General features: G+C 44.4%; 2 protein-coding genes across 3 annotated transcripts in view; both read right to left on the reverse strand.

Moving 5' to 3' along the window:
- The window catches only part of arfgef1 (ADP-ribosylation factor guanine nucleotide-exchange factor 1 (brefeldin A-inhibited)), a 35119-nt gene extending 30046 nt beyond the window's left edge, over positions 1–5073 (reverse strand). Inside the window, exon 1 of one of the 2 annotated variants that reach the window (XM_078095842.1) lies at positions 4617–5073. In XM_078095842.1, the coding sequence (XP_077951968.1) occupies positions 4617–4740 (124 nt within the window). In that variant the 5' untranslated portion in view covers positions 4741–5073. The remainder of the gene's footprint in view (positions 1–4616) is intronic. The other variant, XM_078095844.1, reaches the window with a different exon arrangement.
- A 1005-nt stretch (positions 5074–6078) lies between these two features.
- Positions 6079–18470, reverse strand: cpa6 (carboxypeptidase A6). The gene is made up of 11 exons (XM_078095864.1): positions 18053–18470; positions 15533–15608; positions 12480–12604; positions 10828–10942; positions 10340–10441; positions 10152–10256; positions 8967–9077; positions 8448–8538; positions 7503–7705; positions 7286–7370; positions 6079–6953 (listed from the first exon to the last, which is right to left on the reverse strand). Exons 1-11 carry the CDS (start codon positions 18166–18168, stop codon positions 6739–6741), a joined length of 1344 nt encoding a protein of 447 aa, XP_077951990.1. The 5' UTR covers positions 18169–18470; the 3' UTR covers positions 6079–6738.
- Positions 18471–22773: the final 4303 nt, after the last annotated feature.

Here is a 22773-nt window from a genome sequence, read left to right on the forward strand (position 1 = left end):
ATTGAACAAATTGGACCAAGTAGAACAAAACACAAAGGATACAAACATTGTTTTAGTTGCAAAAATGCATTTTAATCTCAGCGCAGCTGTAAGATCCTACATCATTCTGGGCGTATTGCCTCCTTACACACAGCTACAGTTTAACTCCCTCGGCCTCCCTCCATCTCTCTCAGTGACAGTGATGTATGATTTTCTTGGTAACAACTTTCCTCGTATGAATACAGATGATCAAAACAGGATAGATACACACAAATACAAGCGCCACTGGGAGGCTTTTCTCTTCATTCCTCTAGTCTGTTTGTGGTATAATTAATTCATCATCACCTGTCCCGGGACTGAGGTAGGCACCAGGAGAGAAACACTGCATTATGTATGGAGGTATCAGTGTAAGGAAGAAAAGAAAAGAGGCTGAAAGAAAAAACATAAAACAACAGCAGACGCTTCCTTCTAAATTCCAAACAGTCTTTTTTTTGTATGCTGTAAGAGCGAGCACAGACTGACTACTTTGCTGCTCTTCATCTGAATACCAGTCAACCTTTGGGTTTACAAGCAGCTTAAGCGTCTGCACTCAGGCTGCAGGGGAGAGAAGAGACAGAATGCAGCCCCGTTCGTACCGCTCCCTTTTCCATCGGGGGCAGCGTAGCAAAAGACCTGATTTGTTAATGCAAATTTACTAGACTTTTTAAGATGTACAGCAAATCAGAGAAGACCCCCCACCCTAAGGACTGACGAGCTAAACTGGGTTTTATTCACTATACTTTCTCGGACGAATACTAATTGGAATAATGAATTAGGCTGATAATCGTTAGCTTCGTCTGGGTTTAGTCTGTCTGGGCTCTATTTGTTTGTAGCTCCAGTCTGGAAAAGTCCCACAGATGCCTTTTTTACGTCTCATGGAATTCAAACTTGAAAGATGATATCGGAATTGCACAAACACACGCACATGTTTGAGAATCCGGTGCGAGTCAAAGAGTGAAACATTTTGTTCCGTTCACAGCGCCAAGTTCAAAGTGTCAAAGCTGCCATCGCTTCACTCAATAAACGCTCTCACATCCTCTGCACTGCCTGCCAGTTTCATCACAGGTCGGGCCTTCGCTGCCTTCGCTGCACGGAAATCAGAATGAAAACCGCCATTCAGTGAGGGCGCCCGTAACAGCCGCGCGGGCCTTCGGGGTGTCGTAGTAAAAATAAAAAATAAAATGTTAATTAACGAACGGAATGATTCGTCGCCCGGAGCTCATCATGGCGGAGCACGAGCGCGCACGACAACACAGGTGCATTTGTTCCGTTGGCTTCTCTGCCAAGGTCGCCGACACTACAACAAAAGGCGGCGCGCGCGCAGGCAGAGGCCTCAACTTTGGTGCAAACGTGTACACGCAGGGAAGATGTCTTTGTCCCGACAATAATCACAATTATCGTAACTGGGATGAGGGGATGGTAATGACTCATTGATGAGAATTGCTTAGCCTTGTCCGCTAAATGATTACACGATGGTATTGAATTGATTTTTGCAGAAACACTATTATTCAGAGCTTATATTGATAATGCTTTTTATAAACTCGCTTCCGTTTTATTGTCATTTCTTTTCTCATACTCCCACGTTTCACGAACATTGAGATTTAATGAACGCTAAACCCATCCGACCACAGGGAACAAACCGCAGACGCTCAAACGGTCAAGAAAGAGCCGGATGTTTTTCTTGAATTGGCGAACTGAACACAAGAGTAACCGCTACATTTAAGCTACAACGACAGGTTTTCATTGTGGATCAGTGGGGAGAACGACAAAGAACAGCAACAGACAAAGACACACTGAGGATGCTTCAGACATCGGGCAGCTCTCTTTCCAGGGGCGGCCTGCAGAGCCTTGAACAGAGTATGCATCTGCAGGTGACGCAAATTGACAGGAGGGAAATCAAGAACGCATCTGCACAGGCTGCCGAGACCTTTGCAGCTGACCCGTCAGGTCGTACACCCTCAGGGGGGAGCAAACCAGCGACGTGGTCAGCAGGACTCTGCCGTCTTGGATACGAGCTCCAACTCGTCTGAGCTGGGTTAGCTCGCAGAAGATTTTTCGCTGATTTGGCTCGAACCCCTCAGGTCAGAGAGGAGAGGGCCAGGTTAGAAAAATAAAAAAGAAACACGTGAACACGGGGCAGATACAGCCGGAGGGCTCTTCGACATCTCCAGTCAGCGTTTTACCCCCCCCCCCCGGGCTGCCCTTCGCAATCAAGACAGCTGCTCTCGAACAAGTAGTTCAAGGATAATGGGACTCCACGGCAATACGGTTCAGAGAGAGGCATTCAGATGGTGTTCTTTTTGGGGAAACTGCTGAGCAACATTTTTGATAATCCGAGAGAACGGTCAGTTTGGGAGGCGAGGAGGGTGGAAGCATCTGACAGATACAAAAAAAGGAAAATCAAACAATACTTCTATCTAGTTTGCCACAGCCGATAAGGGAAAAATGTTCAGTGACAGAAGAAAAAAAAAAAAAAAGAGACTTTGGCACAGGCACTCTCGCCGAGATGTCTCAGAGCCCCAAGAGCCGGAGGGGATTACGTAAGTCACTCAGTATACTGGGTCACCGAGTCGTTTTTGATATGCACTACTACTGGGCCGCTGCTACGCTCATTACAGAAACTCTCCTTTTGTAGGTTTTCCGGCGTGTGCCTGAGCCTCGATGGGAAGTTCAAAATCGACGCAGTCATTTAAATCATGCTGTGAATTTATACCACATCAGCGTCGCACTTCACCGCCACTCAGGGTTTCACCCGAGTGCCGTCGGCCCGGTTTCTGACCGGAAGGAGACCGGAAAACACACGCGAGCGCGTGACTAATGGCGCTTGTCGAAGGGAAAGTACTCAGGATTCAGTGTAAACTGGTGAATGTTGATCTGTAGCACGGAGACACGCTGTGGCGATGAGGTCGTCTGGGGACAAAATATGCTGCCGCTCCATAAAACAATGCGTAACTGCTCGGTTGCTTTATGACCGCCTGCATTCGTCACGTGGGTTTTCTGACTCGTATTCGGACGGCCTACATTTCAGTAAAATAGGGTCCATAGGTAATATTTTCCTTACAGCGTCACCTGGTGACATCATCGATTAGTCTCTATGTTCTGATTAACAGGTAAAGAGACGATACTGACTATTCACCGATTATTTAAAACCAATGCTAGCGGGAACCTCATTCTTTCAATCCTATTTTTTCCGTTGCTCTACAAGATAAGAATTAAGTGGGGGAAGGAATAGGTGGTTTGGTTTTAAAAACAACATCGGCCTTGACAAACATGATTTGTTCGTTTAGCCTTGAAGGCCATTTCCAAAACCCACAACAGCTGGAAGAGTTGGTAAAAGGCAGCAACTGTTCAGACAGGTTGGATGTCTCTGGCTGCCACATAATATGGAGGCATTGTTTCTCTGGTAGTGTCATATTACTTCCCTTTAGCAGGACAAAACCCAGCTTGTTCCAACTCGGAGCAGTTCAAGTCTGCCAGGTGAAAGAAACAGTCGTTAAGGCATTGCTATGTTGTAATTATAAAATATAAACTGCTTTAGGAATTTAGCGGTTTTGTATATAAATGCATGTTTATTATTCATTGGGACCCCAAGAACGTTTTTCGGAAAATACACCTGCTAACAAATAGGTTTAGAAAGCTGCCACACGTCGTTCAAGTGAAAGCGGATGTTAAGGGACGTTGACTTCAGAATAAAAGGACAGTCGATGTGAAAACAATTTGCCAAATAAAGTCAACGTTTGTAATTTCGTATTTAGTATTTTGCCAATAAATGTATTTGTCCAGTTAGATATTCCAATTCACTGCCAGTTCGAACATACCGGGTGTGGTTAAACTGTAATTATTATTCTTTTAGATCTGACCGGAAGTCACCTCCTATTACGACCACCGGCTTGCCGTTGTTTCTAGCATAGAGGCGCTACTGACAGCTGACACCTTCCGTCCTCACTTCTCCAGTGTCACAACCTCATAATGACGTTATTAAAAAAAAGCAGAGAGATCAAAATCTGCCAAACTGTTCCGCGCCGAAGGACAAACCGTCCTCGCACGAGCCGGACTCTCGCGCACCAGGAAGAGAAACGAACATCTCGCCCTTTTTAAGGGCTAAAACACGTTCAAAATAAATAAAAAACGAGCCGTTTTTTCTGTTGCACGTGTGCAATTTACACCCGGGGGGAACGTGGGAGCTATAATCGATCGGCATCGATAACGAGGGAGGAGGCGGACGTCAAACAACTTTAGTCCCCCCCCCGTCGGTCGCTCGGCCTTACGGCAGCGCCGGTTTCAGTGTGGCGGGCACCCACCCACCCTTCCTCCTCCTGCACCATTTCCGCGTTCGATACCGAATCAAATCCCGGTGCCACGTCGAATCCACACACACAAAACACACACGCGGGTTCGGCCGAACCGGGACAACGGGGGACGACGCTCGTAAGCGGGCGGCGTTCGATCCCCGGCAACGAGACCACGCGACGTTATACGGGGGGGTCCACCGGTTAATAAGTGAGAGGGCGCGTGACGCGTCTGAATCGGTGAGTCCAACAAGGGAAGAGAGAGGAAAAAAACAAACAATATGTGCAGCTAAAAACAACACAACTTACCAAGTGCCACCTCGCACGCTTTGCGCAACTGCGAATGGTGAGCCTTCTTCACCTCCTTGTCGGCCAGGATCTTCTCCAAAGCTCGTGTGAGGAACATGTTTTTCGTCTTTTTGCCCTCAAACATGTCGCACCGGATTTTTTTTTTTTGGGGCGAGGTGTGCCTGGTCCCGAAGGCGGGGGGGGGGAGAAGGGGGGAGAGAAGGGGTGCTGGTGGGGGGGGGGAGGAAGGGAGGTGCAACCGCCTCGAATGGAGATTTGTATTCCTTCACAAATGTCAGCCTCGGAGACCCCCCCCTCCTTAACGGACAAACATAAATAAACACGGAAAGGTGGGGTAAATCCCTCAGATGTCCGCTAGCGACCTGCCTCCTGCGCCATGTTGGAGAGAGGAAGCGACGTCACGCACGTTGAGCTCGGTCGCAATGAGGCAGTAGGGGAGAGAGAGAGAGAGAGAGAGAGGGAGGGAGAGATGTCATGAGTGTAGTCTTACAGCTAAGCTCTCGTGCATACGCCCACATGGGCGTATTAAAGTCACGTGTAAAATAACCGGCATTTATGTATATGCGTGTTAGAAATTAAATCAGTCATGGCAGCTTCGATGTGTGCAGGACTTTTTTTTCTGTTGTTTTTTTTTTGTCTGAATAATATATGCACGTTATAACGGGTTACATGTGCATTATGTTGTCGTGCGGTTATATGGAATGAGAAGGAAAATTCAGTATCCAATTTGAGGTATTTTAAACCCTTACTCTGAAACTTAAGACGTTAACATTTGCAAGAAAAATTCTCCTTTTTGTTATTCTTATTGGATCATGATATAACATATATATATTTAACCAACATTTTGATGTATAAACACATATCTTCACACGTATTTAGTTTCTTCAACAGACCACTTGGATTTTATTTTGAAATTACCATAACCCAATGGATAAAATCATATATGTTATGAAAACATGATTTAAAATGATTGTTGTCATTTAGGGTTGTCAGAAAATATACATTTTTGAACCCTACCATTGCTTTGCTGAATGCGTCACCTACTTTATGACTGTACCTACTGTATATGTTTAGCCACACTGCCTTTTAAAACCTTGAGCGATATTTAGAAAAGTTTGGCAAATACATCCAGGAAATCTGGCAATTTGACAATCCAGATTTGACAGTTGTAGGCGGCAGAGTTCACTTTCCGTTTGAGATGTCTTGTTTTTTTTATAGTCGTCAACTCCAGCATTTCTGAATCCATAAATAAGAGAAGAGCTGCAGAATCAGAACGAGGAAAATAAGAAGACGAAGATGTCTGTAAGAAAGAGTTGGATTTATAGTTTTGAGTTTTGTTTTAAGCAGTGACTCGTTGGGCAATCAAAGGTCATTAGGTTTTACCATAATAAAAGTCATGTGTGCAAAACATGTGGAAAATAGCAATACGGGATACAGCTGGGACAAGTAACGTAGTAAACACTTGTTATTATACAACGTTTATTGAGTCAGATTGCATCCATTTATTAGAAGCTCACATCAAGCACATCAGCTGTCAAAAGTAAACATTTCTGACTTTGTCTTTGATCTACACCTGAGTAACTGAGTCACAGTAAGCCACCAAAGAGAAAAGTCATTCAATCCAAATTTTAATCTGACCACCCCCCCTGCCCCCCCCAAAAATAAAACATCCAACAAAAATATTTAGATATTAAACCAAACGCAAGATTGTCAGGTGATAGCATAATTTATGTACACCAACAATGTTGCAGTAATAAAGGCATTAACACGTTAACATTACGGTACATGGCACTCAGAGTCATTTCAAAATAAAACGCAACCAGAATAATAATAGAGATGGGGTCATTAGAAGTGGATCAATTTAAATGATATTATATATGTTGGAAGAATCTTAGAAAACAAGTGCTGTGCATGTATTGTGACATGACCACTATTCAGCTTATGTATGTTATGGAAAAGTCCATGTTAATATTCTTTAAAAGAAAAAAAAGGCAGTCAACCTCCAACACAAGAACCGCACATTCAAATTCATGCTTTGCTTGTCCTTCTGCGCTCTTCACCTGATAACATCTGGGAGGTATATGAAATCTCAGGTTTTAAAGGTGGAGCTCCGGGGAGCTACTCATATATATGGAAATCTGTCCCTGTCTGTTTCACACTTCTTCAGTAGACCTGATGCGATGGCCTTCACCGCCCTCAGAGTCTCGGTGCAGGTTGGGTTGATCAAGGACTCGGGCAGAAGGAAGCCGAAGTACCCGGTATCTCTCAACTCAAACGCAAACGCATAAGGGATCCCGTTTCTGTAAGCCCAGTCTATAGAGCTGCCGGAGCTAACATCTGGGAAAGAGGAGAAAAACAACAAATCGAGAAAGGTTTAGTACAGATTTCAGTTGTAGGAAAATTACTTAGTTTAGCTACTTAATGGTTGGACAAAAACATTCATTCTTATTTTATATTACTCCTCTGCATTTAGCTCCTCTTAGGGGGTAAGACTGCAAGAGTACATCAATTGTGGTTTTATAGGAAGGAAACGGGCACTTGTGCCTACTTCAGAAAGAAGATGAAGTCGGAAGGAGGGCGCAGCAAAGCGGGTGCGAAATGACAACTAGTCCATTCTGTTTGGTTTTCTACACTTGGAAGAGGCAATGAAGACAAGCAGCGGCACTCACACAAGGTGGTGGAGGCAGGTCCATATCTGTACTTCACTCCGTAGGCCGAGTACAGGGCTGTCACTGCGTTCTGAGCTGCTGACTCCTAAACAGGGAGAGCAGAAGGCCAGTTTGTTAGTGATCCTTTTAATGTCTGCACAGTCAGAATTCACATGGACACGTTGCAGTACATGAACTCCCACGTTAAATGAAGACTATCTAGCCAACGACGTCTCACCACACAGTTGAAGTTGGGGATGGCGGCATACTTGTAGGAATAGGGGTAAAGCAGCATTTGGGCGTAAGCGTGGATCGATATGTAGGATTTGACGCGTTTCTTGTGCTTGCGTAAGAACTTGGCGACGGCCTTGACTTCTGGTTCAGACTCGGGGTAGGGACCGCAGTAGGTGTCGTCACAGGGATGGGAGGAGGCCCCCTCCTCTGGGACAGGACAGGAGAGCAAAAGCGTTCCATAAATCCCGCGGGAATACATTGTGATTGTCGGACCAGATAAACAAGAAGTTGTGATCGAATGTTCAGAGACCGAGATAGAGAGAAATTGTGGGGAGAAATAGACCCAAAGTCACATTACGATGCCATGGATAACAGTCCCAGATAAATATAGGCTGCAGAGACGAAAGTCAGCTATAGATGTGTCATACGTGTAAAGCAATGCGTAAAATTGTAATTAATAAGCATATTCTCCTCTTTTAAGCAGTTCTCCAGTAGTCAAACTGCTGTATCAACAATGGTCTATTTTTTATAAGCGTAAACTCTCGTGTAAACATTTCACTGACGTGAGCTTTGTAATCGAGTCCCCGAACATTTACTTTGTGATTTAATATTCCTTCGCGCCGGCAAAATTTGATTCCTCAATTTCTCTGTTTCTCATCTCACTTTGCGTCTCCGTATGTCTCCGTGTACCGCAAACATCTCTGATAAATTCCCAGAGCCCTCCCACGGTGGAGACTATGATTCAGCAGGACACCCCCCCCCCCCCCCCTCCCTCCACCCACCCATCTCCCACTAGAGACTAAAATGTGTAAACATCAGACACGTTTCGTTGTCACTGCCCAAATATTATCGCCACAGCTCACACTGATAAATAGTCAGGAAAGGACGACGATCAGCACCAGACTAAAGCGGCAGCGGGAGTGTCTCCATGCGTGTGTGTGAGACTCACCACACCATTTGACCTTCCAGTTCCGGTTGGCGTCCACTCCTCTGCAGTGGTACCTGTGATTTTTGGACCGTGTTTTCCTCCAGAACCGATCCTACAGGAAGCACAGAGACGACGTCACTGCGCGTGTCGACAGACCGGCAGGTCATCGAATAGATGGAGCTTCCTGCCATCTCCAAAATAATTGATCACTCCTGCAGCTTTATTTAAAAAAGACATGTGTGGAAAGATGGTCTACTATAAGCTACTTAGACAGATATACGGTCTGCATACTGAAAATAAAACACATTGTTATGACTATTTCGTTTTTTTCATTCTGAACCACTTGGACACAAAATATTCAGTATACGGCCTTGAAATTATTCAAAATATGTTGGCAGGAGAGATGTGTTACCAGTAATTATTCTGAATCCAGCTGAATAAAACAACTGTGTTTTGCAGACGGACCCAACGTTCTTTTAAATAGTACATTAACTTCAGAAAAATGAGTGAAAATTGGAAGACATTCACGGCAGGATCTACCGTGGTCCAGCTGAAATTATATCCATCCACATTGAACACGGGCATGATGTAGAAGTTGAGCTGGTTAAGCAGTCGCCTCATCACAGAGTCATGCTGGTATGAGTTGATGGCCTTGAATTTGAAATAGTAAAAAGCAGAATAAATACAGAGCACAAGTCTAGATTGGTGTCTAGATATACAATTGAATGTTGCTTTGACAGAAGTATTACCAATGCACGAGTGCAAGACTACAGATGACAATTGGAGTGAGGAGATCTGGGAAAAATACTGCTTTACCTGCTCTTGGATCAGACTGGCCAAAGTGAATGTGCTTTGAGCCCTGAAACAAAGATGGCACCCTGACCTCCAGTGGCCAAATCTAGTTCCTACATGGCAGTGGATGCACATTTTAGAGCAAACATTCTAGCATCTTTGAATGTTTATCCAGTCAAATGCTTTAACTTTTCTTTTTTTTTTCTCCCGGTCCCATTTTTACGTCAGTCTGTTTCTGATTTCCTGCTGCAATCTGTCTTTACCCTTATTCGCTCAGCTGCTACTCCTACTTCATCCTTTGAAAACCTCCCTACTGAACTTCCCCGTAATGGCCTCAGGTGAGTTTTTCAACCTCTCAGTTTGAACCACCACATTCAAGGCTCAAGTATCTGCAGACGGAGTGTCTGCAGAACAGAAATGTTCCCTTCTTTTTGTAAATGGTACGCTCCACCACGTGCATGAACCACTTTATAGTGGCACATGTTTAAGTTATTAACGGCACATTGGGTTACAGAGTTTGAAAAACTTATTTAAGCCTTTTTTTCTGTAACTCAACACTAATATTAATTTACTTTTCTTCAATTATCTTGTTTGTGTCTCATCTGGCATGTAAGTAGAATAAAGCAAGCCATTAAAGGTTGTTGCAGTTAATGTCTGCCTCTGGTCGGGTACCTTCCACAGTAACTCAGACTGCGATGGAACTTGTGTGCACGTCTGGGTTGTGTCCAACATCTGGACAATAAATTCTTCAGTATTTTCAAAAACTTTGCATCGCAAATTTAAAGATGTTGGCATTTTGTTGAAGACCCTAGAAAGGGAAGACGGCTCGCCCGCTGCAGGCTATCATTTAGATCTCACACTGCATCGATTGCAAAACAATAAAACTCAAGGAGCGTTGAGGGGGTTTCATTTTTCAGATAAACCCCAGACTACCTCTTTGACAAACCACTGGCAGAAAGCAGGCCCGATCCACTCTCTGGCGTGGACGCCACAGTCGATCCACACGGCTTTCTTCTGATGACGACTTCTCTTTCCTATCTGACAGGAGACAAAGCAGGTTTAAAGCCTCACAGTGCGGCATTTCCTTCTCCTGCGTGTGAGTGTCGGGCTTTCTCTCCCACCTGAAGCACGTAAAGGGGTCTCCCCTCGTACGACTTCCCGATGGAGAACATGTCCACCAGGTGGGAGTTGGTTCGGTTCATCTCAGACATCCAGCCTTGGATCTTGAGGACAGAAAAGAGAACGCAGAAGAGTGAAGGTCACTCCAGGATCTGTTGTTGAAGTGACATCAGTGTCAGAGTGTTCTACAGCAAAGCAGAGGATCAAAGCTTCGTGGGCAGGAAAGATTTGTGCTCTCAGGATCTGTGTGGAGATCAAACCCGGAGCGTTTGAAGTAGAGTGCACTGAGTGCGGAGAGAGAGAGAGAGAGAGACCTGTGGAACGGGGCAATCTGGAGTTTGAGAGCATCTCAGACAGGACGTTTGTCTGCGCCGTGTGAGAGAGAGAGAGAGAGAGAGAGAGAGAGAGAGAGAGAGAGAGAGAGAGAGAGAGAGAGAGAGAGAGAGAGAGAGAGATAGAGGGAGAGAGAGGGAGACGCAGGGCTTCACACCTCTTCCAGAGAGTGGTAAACCTCGTAGTCATACTGAGACTCTGACCTCCGCTTGCGGGAGGAGCCGTGTCCCGTCTGCTTTTCAATTTCCTTCTGCAGATTGGAGATAAACACCCTGCGGATGGATGAGAGGAAGTTAGACCACGTGATGGACATGACAGCCAAACCAATGGACACTTCCTTCCAAGAGAATATTGCTTCAAGAATAGTACTTTCAATATTTTGCGCTCGTGCACAATCATCATATTATAAAAGATTGTAAACTGTGAATACTGTTAATTATTGGTAAATGTAATAATTTGACATTGAGCTATTTAAAGCTATTTTTGGTTGCCTTTAGTGAGATTTACAAAGAGCTTAATGTATATAAGCCTCCAGGCCTGAAGTTAGTACGTTAGTGTTAGTTCATCATTAAAAAAGGTTATTTAGCTTATGAATTCATTTGTGGCTGCTCGAAAGTCCAAAACGTGTAAATAATGGCACGAATAAATCCTATACGAATATCTGTATCCTAAAAAAACTACAAAAACAATTCAGTTTAAACAGAAAATATACATTTATGGCAGAAGAGGATATAATTTACCCAAGTTATGGTTTCATTAACAGATTTGATGGTATTATTTGATGAATATTTTCCTCCTTTAAGGATTTAAATGTCAAAAACCTGGCATTACCCCATACAGCTACTGTAAAACATAACCAATGCATGTAAATATAGTGCAGATATTCCCATTTAATCGTTTGTTTAAAGCCCCCGTTTGACTGCAGTCACGCATTTCAAGCGGATATACCATGTCTGGTAGGTGTAGGTGTTGAGGGCTGGCATGAAGTGTTGGATCAGGGGTCCTGGATCCATTGTTGACTCACTCCTAACACCGATTATGTAACAGCCCTCACTGAATCCAAACCAGCTTTCTGGTTCGATGGCACACAGGAAACTAATTAAAACGCTGCTGTTTATCAGTTCATAAAATCTGTTGTAAATGCACCAAAAGCCCCATCATCACACCCATTATGCGTTTATAGACTTCTCCCACGTCCCACCAGACCCTTTGCCTCCTCACTTCTGTTGTTTTCGTAGCAGCAATGTGGGCGGCCAGACTTTCCCAAAATACACTTCCTCATGAGGTCTCATACGTACAATCCTTTCCATATCTACTTTAATAACCCCCCCCAAAAAAACAAAACCCAACAACCACTTAACCGAATACCCTCCCCCACAGTGAAAACCATTTTCTCAGTCAATCAACACAGTAACAAAAAAATCCTCAGATCTGCAATTGCTCCCTGTGGACAGAGATGACAATGGAACTCTTTGATAAAACGCCATCGTTTCAACGTTAATTCTGATGAGGGATGGAGTCGGGACATGAAAGGGCTGCTTTTTGGAGCGGATTGGGAGAGGCGCTCCGATTGTGCAGCGTGTGTGTCTGCATGCATGTGTGTGTGTGTGTCAGTGTGTGTCTCAGCGTCAAGGGAAGCTTTTCTTGCATGCAAAGTGCAGTCGGCTCCGCATGTGCAAATCATAAACTGCGGCCGAGGAGAGCTGAGCGATTGCAACGCCTCTTGGATTACAGATGTGTGTCCGGATGGGGGATACTCGGCTAACATCACCAAATATGTGCGACTGCTGTGGGTCTTTCTTGGCTTACCGATAATCGAGATGCTGCTGCTTTAAGCGTGCGCGTAAATCCCACGTGTCATTGCGTTTCACATGCACATCCACGGTTGCATTTTGACAGATTAAAGTTACGCTGTTGGGCTGCCAGAAGTCCACCTGAAGGAGAAGGACAAACATATAACCCATCAGGGGTTACAGACACACATCAGACACACACAACAGCGTTTCATCATGAGGAGAACGAGTGAGAATTCTCCTTCAAATTGTGATCATTTGTATGTATCGTCTACATAAATCAGGAAATTCTTTTGAAAAAATGTTCATGGACAAAAATGATTGGGCGGGAATGTCTGTTTTGGACTAATCCATCCATTTGAAGGCCAGACATTAAATTGATATCGAAATAATTCAGGTCCAATCACTACCAATTCAACACCACTCTTTCTTTTCCCCTCATGTAAAATAATGTACCAGGCTGCAAGTAAAGAATCATTTTAATGAGGCACAATGAGGCTTGTGAACTTGTTTCACTGACAGCTTTTAATGCAACTGCAAACTTTATGACTTTTAGGCGTGTACGCGCCAGGCCAGTAGTGGCACTAAAACACCAGACCGTGTTATCTTATCTGCTGGGCGTTTAAAATAGCACCAAACATTTGACCAACTTGTACTAAATGGGGGACATATCACAGCATTAATGGGGCCAAGCACACTCCAACATGCAGCCCCCCCCCCTCCACCTTTTGACCTCATATCAACCCCAAAAATCCGGTTATCTGGCCCTGATACTCGACTCTGTTGGCTTTAGCTCAAAGAGCGAGTCGGCCCTGTAAACACAGACATGGTGTGATAACTGATACCAGAGAGAGCCGACCCACGGATGACACACACAGCAGAGTCCCTGCAAGGAGGATATTTCACGTTGAGCGTCTCAGCAGCCTTCGGCTGGCGTCCGTTGGAACGTGGCGGCGGAGACACGTCGGGCCGGCACGCGTGCTTGTTAGCGTGTCAGTGGTTGGCAGAATGCATGCCGGATTCATTTCCCTTTGTATTTAGAGGTGGAGGGGAAGGAAGTCCTCAGCTGGACTGTTGAGTGCCCTGGTGGAGAAACCGCTCTCTGCTGCTGTTGCTGCAGGTTTTTACGCCACTTCCAAATGGTTAAGTACCCCCGATATTTCACTCTGCTGGAAACCAAGCAAATCCAAAACACATGCGCCTAAAAAGCCGTTCTTATCCCTGATCAGATAACGCAACTCCTCACAAACAATTCACTCGGTTTATTTAATAGCCGTCTTGAATGCATTCCTTGTCTGCTTTTTAAATCGTTTGTGTGCTCATTCTTAATTTGATTCTTTTTATTTTTATGTGTGTCTGTATATGCAGGGTAGCTATAAATCATATTTGTGTTGTTTTGCTTGATGTAACGTAGGCGTGGGCAGCGCAACAAAGTAAAACGTTGTGGTTCAATAAAAAGAGGAGGCTTCCCTTGAGGCAGATGCAGTAAATTCAAGTCACCAAAGTACAAAACTGTTTGTCGGTGAATATTGTAACCACGATAACCAGCTGTTTGACTACCTTTCGGGTAATGACTTTATACATCTCTGGAACAAACTTTTACAGCTTTTTGGGGGGAGATATATAATTTATTTCATAGTGAAACAGTTACGGTTGCCAATCAAACAGACTAGCATCTGTTTTGGTTGTTATGCAAAAATACCAAACGTTGCACATAATTCCGTTTGAAACAAAGTATGCTTGTATGGATTTTTTGGGGGGGCAGTGGCCAAGTGTTTAAAAAAAACAAACCTTTTTACAGGATAGGTTAAATGTAATGTCAGTCAACCACATAGTAAAGCCAAACCAATTGAACAATAACTCTTAGTCTATGGATGGATGGATGCAATTCCTGATTCTGGTAGTTGTAGTAGTTGTGTATTATTTGACCTCCTGTTGAGCCTGAGGCTGAAGAGCTTGACTCCGGCACTGGGGGCATGGCAGCGTGGCTAAAGCTCCTGAAAACACATGTCCACAGCTGTCCAAACAGCCGCTGCCACCGCCTCGCTCGGTCTCCGAGTACCGTGTCCGCTGCCCCACCGTACGAGCATAAAACCAGCAACCCGGCTCCCTCCTAGAATCCCTCGTCACGAATCCTAAACATTTACTGAATCCTCCCCTTTTGCCCTCTTCTGTTCTTTCCCTGCTCGGAGCGGCATCGGTTCTAGACCGTCGAAGTGAAGCCTGGCCTGAACCCTTTCATCACTGACACCACCCAAACCGAGCTGGAGAAACGGAGCACGCCGTCACTGATAGGAATCAGTTAGCTGTTCAATTGAAATGTGTTTAAGTGGAGCATTTCTTTCAAGGGGGGAGTTGTTCCGAACACGAACTACATTTAACCTCAAGAAAAAAAAAGAAAAAAAACATCACAGAGCCTTTCCTCTATTTTCACGATGATACAATATTACGTTGATTTTTACAATGCGATGCGTCATTGCACACCATTGTTTTTTATCATATATAGTATTTCCGAACATCAATTGATGGATTGTTATATGCTTACTATAGACAATCAAAGTTCCTCTGTGGGGAAATAGCACCGATTTTTATCCACTCAACTTTTAAATAAATTATTTAAAGACGATTTGCTGCACAAGAATTTTTAAAATTGCGTCATGCTTTGTATGCTTTCCAAACAGTATTTGCAGTGTATTTGTATACCTAAACAGTATGCAAAGGAAGTTCATCAGGACTCCTGGGGCCGATGGGGTAATTACTCCCACATGAGTCTGGGAGAAGAGGCGAGACCATTGTGTCCGATTTCCATCCTAATTTAAATATCTTTAAAAAATCCCTCTGTTCTGCCCATCGGCGTTCCCCCTTTAATAATCAGTGACTGCTGTTAAAAAACAACAACAGGAGACAACACAATGTGGGAAGAAGACACGTTAAATATGAAAAACAATCAAATCTGAAACAAAATAGATCACCATAGGAACAGTTTCCGTTTCAGTTTCTGATGTAGGTCCTACGGTCAGCAAAAGGTCAGAGCAGTGGCATTGAATGTATAAATATATATAATCAGACCTTCATGTGTCCCAGAATCTTCTGGAGCACTTGGACCTGCTCATCATTAGTCGGGGTTATCCTGAAGATTTGATCCCTGCAAAAATAACAAAGCCCTTTTAGTTATTGGGTTGAAGGTGCTTTCACGGCAATAAAATTCACTGTTCGTTTTCTTTGAGTGCAAACCGTTAAAAAAACAGCTGGGCTGTGGAGTCTCATGTAATAACACCAGCTTTTGTGCTTATTTAAAGTGACATTTATGAAAGCAGATGTTTGATGGTGAGATGGGCGGTTCCTCTTTTAGCGTTCTATAGATGAAAGAGTCAAACCCGCCATTAGAGGGTTGTATTTCATCATTTCCAGCTCTGCAGGTTGCACCTGGAGCTATTCGTTGGTGGTTCCAGTCGTTTTATGAACTCCAGACAGAAGTCTGTCTGTTTGTTTATGAATAAAAAGAGGCTGGCCGATGACTCAACATGGTAATTTACCATCTGTCAACGGAATCATTTTGTTAAGAAATTAAGATAAAGATATTGGGAAACAAAAGGACGTTGTCTTAATTGATAACAAGCAAAATCGGCTCAGATTTTAGGTTCTTAATGAAATAAAATAACACCCAGTACCTATTTGTCCAGTATTTAATTCACACAAGGGGATACAAAACCCTGAATATCAATTAATTGAATTGATCCGATATTGTGATATATATATATATATATATATATATATATATATATATATATATATATATATATATATATATATATATATATTATTATCGAGGTAAAAAAGGATTATTTTGAATATTTTGTCCATATCGTCCACATCTAAGAAGACGTTCAATGATAATAATAAAGATCAATACACACGTTTTCTAACTCTTCACATGTTGGTGTTGGCAGATAATTCAAATAGAGAAGCTTGACAGCTTTTCTAACTGAATCTGCAGCCACATCCTTCACATTAACACAAAGATACTCTTTATACTCAGCGTGAATCAAACATAGTGCTGCTTTCACTCTACAGTTCCTGCGGTTGACCTTAAAGCGAACACGCTGCCAATAATTTATTACCCACTCTTAATTACAGACTTCGAGTCGGCCCAGTTACACGGCAGAGGTTGTACATGTGTTCACTTTCACGTCTCATGTTTTTTTTTCCAAAACCTCTTCTCCCTTCTCACGTTTCGTCTGCTCTGAAAGAGCTTTTTTACAATGTGACACGCAGGAAGTTGGGCCTCCTAAACAAAGGTGACGGCCGGCCACGCTGAGTTTTTGAGGAACAAAAGGGGTGCGGGTGTCTCACTTGAGTGGCCGTCAAATTTCAGTGACCACCACTCTGTGCTGAAAGAAAAAAGGAAACAGGCCGTTTCCATGGCGACTGCTTGATAGAAGATGGACTTCAAAGCAAACGTGTTTTTTGGAGGTAAGATTATTGTTTGGTTGTGATAGGAATTGAGCTCGGGGAACCAAATCAAGACACATTTCCAACTTCAAAAACATGATAGGGGTGGAATATTTTCTCCCTTCCTGTCTGAAAAAAAAAAAGTGCTTCTACATCTTCAATCCATCCACATAGGGAAGTTTGTCAGGCCTTTGCTTTTTATTCTCTTGTGTAAGTGCACACAACACCACGCTCAGCCCATGATTAAATCAAGTCGCACCCCAGAGCTCCTCTGTAGTCCAACGAGAACCATTTCTTCATCTTGCAGGGATGACAGACTGTTTGTGTTGGCTTGGCCTTTTGCTGCAGCTGCAGCCGTCTCTGCACTAAAGCTGCCCTTAAGTGTTCAGTGTCTTGATTCCCACATCGGTGCTCTCTCTCTCTCTCTCTCTCTCTCTGGGGTGGAAGCAATTTGTTTTGAACTGAGAAGTTGACTCTCGTTAGTGCTTTGAGTACATTCATCATTCCTCCATTCAATAATTCTCTGTAACTGAACGAAACATTTTGGAAGTTTTCTATTTGGACTAAATGATGAAGCTGAGTTGACAACCCCCCACCGCATCTGCCTGCCTGATGTCTTAGTGCTATATTTTCTTTTTGTCAAACCAGAGAGGTATAGCAATTTTTGGATTTCATCCAAAATATATGTTGTTTGATATAGAGGAGGTGGGGGTTTCGTCTGCAATTACATCAAGTCCTCTTTGGAGAAACAGACCATAAATCCGTGCTTCTGACAAATGACTGTGTTCCCATCGGAGACTCTAGATTCAGCAAACCCTTTTCTATTAGCCTCTAGGTGGGGCGGTGTGTACCGTCTCATCCAAAGGCCACCAGACATCAAGATCAGCAGCATATACGGGCAAACTTAAAACATCATGTCTCCGACGAGGAAGAGCACAGAGACCGTGTTTGTCCATTATGTCTAGCACCAGGAGATAAAGCCCGTGTCTTGCTGTGCAGAGATCGCCTGTGCAGAAAACTTGAGACAGCGACAGAGTGCGCCCTCCCTGCAGGACGGGAGTCCGCACCAGCCTCCCGTGAGCCCCACGCGTAAATGAATTGGGGGGGGGGGGGGGGGGGGGGGTTGTGTTTACTCACCCGGCGTAGCGGTTGTTGTAGAGACGGGCACCGACGGGACTTGGCACATTGCTGCAGATTATCACACACGCCAGCCAGGCGGAGACGCGAAATGCGCTCCCGCGGTCCAGTTCCATCCTTGGGAAAAAGCGGATCAAAGACGGACGGCAGGCTTCTTTTTTGGGGGGCGGTGGGGACGGGAGGGGGGGGGGGGGGGTGTTGGGAGTGGGAGGATGCACACGACAACTTCTTCGGGTCGGTCCAGCGCAACATCAGCAAAGTCCCCCCTTTAAGTGGCGGCGCGCTCCGCGGCAGTTGTCCCTCCGACGCGTAAGGTGTCGATCATCTGGCACTTTGGGAAACACTCACCACCTCTTTGAAGCTCTGGAGGGAATTGCAGGGTAGCAGCTCCTTTTTTTTTTTTAAACGAGGAGGACCTGAGTCACGTGGGCCGGTGTCGGCGAAGTTGGTAACTGGATCCCTGGTCGCTGGTGCGCACTGTGTGCTCAGGGGATAAACTATAGTGAGCCGAGGACACATGTTCGTTCACGAAACGCGATTTGTTGAAATGGAAAAGTACGCGTCTCTTTAGACTTTAAGCGATGCGTAAAGTTGTGTGTGGAGACGTGAACTGCATCAAGCAAGTGACTCAACAGCAGGATTATTCACGCGTGGCGCGCTCAGATCAGGTCTGTGGAAAGAAAGCTCTCGGCTCTTTTCGTGTTTTTACCAAACTGTCAGATCCCAAACTGGTCCACGTGCTGCTTACTGACTTCACATTGAGTTTTTCTAATAAACTTGACACTAAGAACAGCAGCCAGTTCCAATGAGCATCATCTTGTCCACTTGACTTTTTATAACAACTTGGCCAGGCCCAAATAAATGGACACAATGAATCTAGAAAACCGACATTAATATCCTGTTAAGCCCCTGGATCCTCAGCTTCCTCTTCGCTTATACCCCTGTGCCTCAAAGCCAGAGTAATAACCAGCTATCATCATCCCCATCAGTGCCTATAGGAATCCCTGTGTGGAGCAGGTAGCTCTCTACGCTTGTTCTACGCTTCCCGTGCCTCCGTTCCTTTCCTTTTTAACTCCACAGATTTGAAAAGCAACATCCCCCGTTAAAACAAATCCATATTATAATTTAAAAATGTGAAATGTGCCATGGATTAAAAAGGGATTTTCCGACTGAGCTATTTTCCAAAACATAACTTGAACCCATAAACTGTTTTTCGAGCACCCCGACACAGCTGCACACAGAAGCATATTCATAAAATACTTTCTTTGCGTTCCATGTGTATCGTGTTCAGGGATTTGTGGGCGAGAGGGAAAGCGCTTGCTTCTGAAGGTCGGCTGCTCATTCAAGACGTCGGCCGAGGGCGGCGGTGGGAGTCGGTGGGACGGTCTCGGTGTTGTTTTTAACACACAGGAACGCACATCTGGGCGCGGTGGCACTGCTTTCGGGGCGGTCTGCGGCCTGCGGGAAGGTGAAGAGCCAAGCGCCTTTCGGAGGGCCGAGTCGAATGCTGCTCAATCTCCGAACGGCACAGAGGTCTAATAAATCACCGTGTTCCTCTCGGGGGTGTGAATGAGCTCTTTGATAACCGCGCAGTCTGAGGGCCCGGCTTGCTCTGGTCGTGGTGGCTGATGACGGGTGCTCTGGTGAAATCCTGGGGCTAACTGCAGCTCTTTGTGATGCTTTTAGGTCGTCTGCAGGATCTGAGAGATCCCAGCTGACCCATAGCGGGGCTGTGAGGGCACATCTATGACCTTTTGCTCCCCCGGGGAGAGATGCAAAGAAAAGGAGCACAGGGGGTTAAAGATTGTCGGCAGCACAAAGTGGACCATCAGGCAGCCAGAATAGAGAATTTATGGGGAGATGATCTCAACAACAAGGACCTACATTTGCAATCATGCTTCATTGTGAGATAAAAGATGAAACAGGAGTTTTACAGGGAGCATTGCACAAACATCTGCAGCCCACAGACTTCCATCTGCTGGATTGGAAAGTACAAAGACGTGCTTACAGTAATAGAAATCAGGGAAATGAGGAATGGCTGTATGAAGAGCAGGGGGCCTTGGCAGCAGAGCATATGGTTAAATAAAGAGTGTCAGGGATTGACATGGCTATTATCAGATATTTGTACTTTCCAACCTTTCATTTTGGAATGAAGATATTTTCATGCATGGTTCAAATTAACAAAATACTATCACAATATTACTTGTGACCAGTTATTTGTCTTATCAGTAACTCAGGGAAAAGGACGTTTTGAGAAAGAGGACAAAAACAAGTCAGCTAGAAAATTTAAATACAAATGTAATAAACGTAAACGTAAGCACAGCGAGACTTCATTACATCTGCACACCTGAACTATTGCAAATGGGCCACAACTCAGAGACTTACCTCAACCTGGAGCTTGGTATGAATGACATTTTTGTAATACACATTTGCACTTAAGGCCTTAGTTCTGCTATCAAATAACACTGAATGAATTTCTTTAGCAAGTATCTTGTGTAATGGAAAAATGTATGTGACCCTTCAAAATGTTTCCTTGAAATGAACAAGGCCATAAATTGCAAGTGCTGGGCTGGTGTGGCCATGATAAAGAATTGAGCTGGAGCGTCTCACACCGATAAGATGCCAGTCTCCCGGCTGTAGAGACACAGTTGACAGACATGTTTGACTCAGCGCCTTATTCTTATTCACCGATTGTCTGTGCAAAATCTTCCATAGCACTTGTTTTCCTTTTCTCAGCTGTTTTTCAGGCACTAAATGCCAGTAAAACATTTTCATCTGATTCATAAGCACCAAGTTTCCCTCCTCTAAGTCCTGAGAGTCTGTCGTGATTAGAGAAGATGGAACTACACACTGCATCACGCCCTGTTTAGGAATAAATGGGTTGTATAGGAATGTTGATTTTGGCTCCCACAAACTGATTCACTGAAGGGTTCATGGGTGGGAACAAAGGATAACGTTTCCATATCAGTGTAAATTCACAGTGTTATCACCACTGAGGCTTTATTTTAGGAGCAAATAGTCATAAAAAGTGCAGCTCGTATCGGCCTGACACTCCTTTTCCAATGGGGAGAACAGAACCCTTCCTGGCAACACCAACAACAAGCCACCGGCAGCAATAAACCACTGATACAAGTCAATTCCACAGATCAAAGGCATGGGCAATAAAAGCTGGCTAGTATAGAGTCCATAATTAAAACAGTCTACCGCACATTTCTAATAGCGTTTCTCAGCTTTTCGCCTGTTTACGACCCAAATTTAGTACAGGAAGCGTCAGACTGGGATCCCGGCCCGACCAGGCTTCCAAGGGGCTTTGGCAGTAAGCAGACTGGTTGTGAGACTGCAGCTGTGTCTGGTGAGAACCCTCCTGTTGGTTCATAGGAGGATCAGTATTTCAGTCTAAAACAACAGCGCTCTCTGGTGACGGAAAAGTAACAGCGCGAGACACAGCTTCGTCTTTGGGACGCACAGCCAAAGTACTAAATGTGACCACCAGAGCCCACTGCGTGTCAACATTTACTCTAGTCTAAGGGCCGTGTCCTCATCACCGCCCACAAAACAGACACTGACCTGTAATTGAGACATAAAATATATCTATAAAGTAAAGACTCCCCGTGGTGCTGATGAATTAGGGCAGCAGTTCTCGGTTAGAGCCCCTGTTTTCTCGGTGGCCGAATGTGTTTTGCAGACAGTTCACTCCTTAGAATACGCTGAGATGCATGAAAAAGAATGTCACGCAACAATTTTTCAGCAGGATGGCGATCACTGAATCCCCAAATGGCCTCAAAAGACTTGCTGGTTGTTAGTTGTGCTGCTATTTAACTAGGCTACATGACCCAAACTCTCAGTATATAAACACTTAACAAGCTTGGTAGCTCTTCCTGAACTGCAGCCCGAGCAAGAAGGGACTTTGCACACACAGATCTTCCCTCAGTGAGAAAGCATTTCCTCATCAAACACACTCTGACCAATCCTCGTTTGTGCATCTCTTCCTTCTTTATGCATATTTGTGTCTTTGCTGTTGTTTTCTTCAGCTTAAGAAACTGCACCCACATTCCAAGCGGTCGAAACTGAACAGGATTCATGCGTAACCAGTTGTGCAAATATTTGCTCTCTAGCACCACGGCACCTGCTTGATGAATTGAGATACAGATATTAAATCATATGTTGTAATACAATGGTGCAGAGGCAGATAGGGTGCATTTTTATCAAGGAAACTGCTGGGTTCCTTCGGTACAATCTGCGGTTTGGTTTGCTTTTTTTCAGTTTGTTAGAAAAGTCCAAACCACTACAATTAATTAGCCCATGGATGGGTTGTTGCTAAATTTGGTTCCAAATCAATTCAGCGGTAATGTGGCGATGCTGAGGAAGACACGGGTCTGATTGTGTTTCAAAATGAAACTTTGACTCATGAATTTCATCAACAGAGAGAGAAGAACCTCGGGGGATTTCTTTTTTTGTTTTTTTGAGGCCTCTGTTGAAGCTCTGGTTTGTGCCGAGTCTCAGACCCTCACGAGCCGCATTAACTGGGTTCTGCAGCTAATAAGACTGATCTCAAACCTGTTTGTAGCTTAACCGCAGGGGAAAGCATTAGTCTGATGCAGTGCAGACATATTTGTGACTCCCACTTTCCTTGAAGTTCTCCTACTGTCTGTGTTTTTATATAAAGAAATGTCCCTATGGTTTCAGAGATACTGGTGACAACCTAATTTGCCACTGAAAGA

Source organism: Gasterosteus aculeatus, chromosome 21 (genome assembly GCF_964276395.1).
Source record: "Gasterosteus aculeatus chromosome 21, fGasAcu3.hap1.1, whole genome shotgun sequence".
In the NCBI taxonomy this organism is placed as follows: Eukaryota; Metazoa; Chordata; class Actinopteri; order Perciformes; family Gasterosteidae; genus Gasterosteus; species Gasterosteus aculeatus.

Coding starts and splice junctions, on each gene's coding strand:
- cpa6 (XM_078095864.1), bottom strand. CDS start 18,168: ATGGAACTGGACCGCGGGAGCGCATTTCGCGTCTCCGCCTGGCTGGCG. Junction 10,943..12,479: donor CAGCAGCATCTCGATTATCG/GTAAGCCAAGAA, acceptor ATCCATCCGCAG/GGTGTTTATCTCCAATCTGC. Junction 10,442..10,827: donor TTTACCACTCTCTGGAAGAG/GTGTGAAGCCCT, acceptor TCTGTCCTCAAG/ATCCAAGGCTGGATGTCTGA.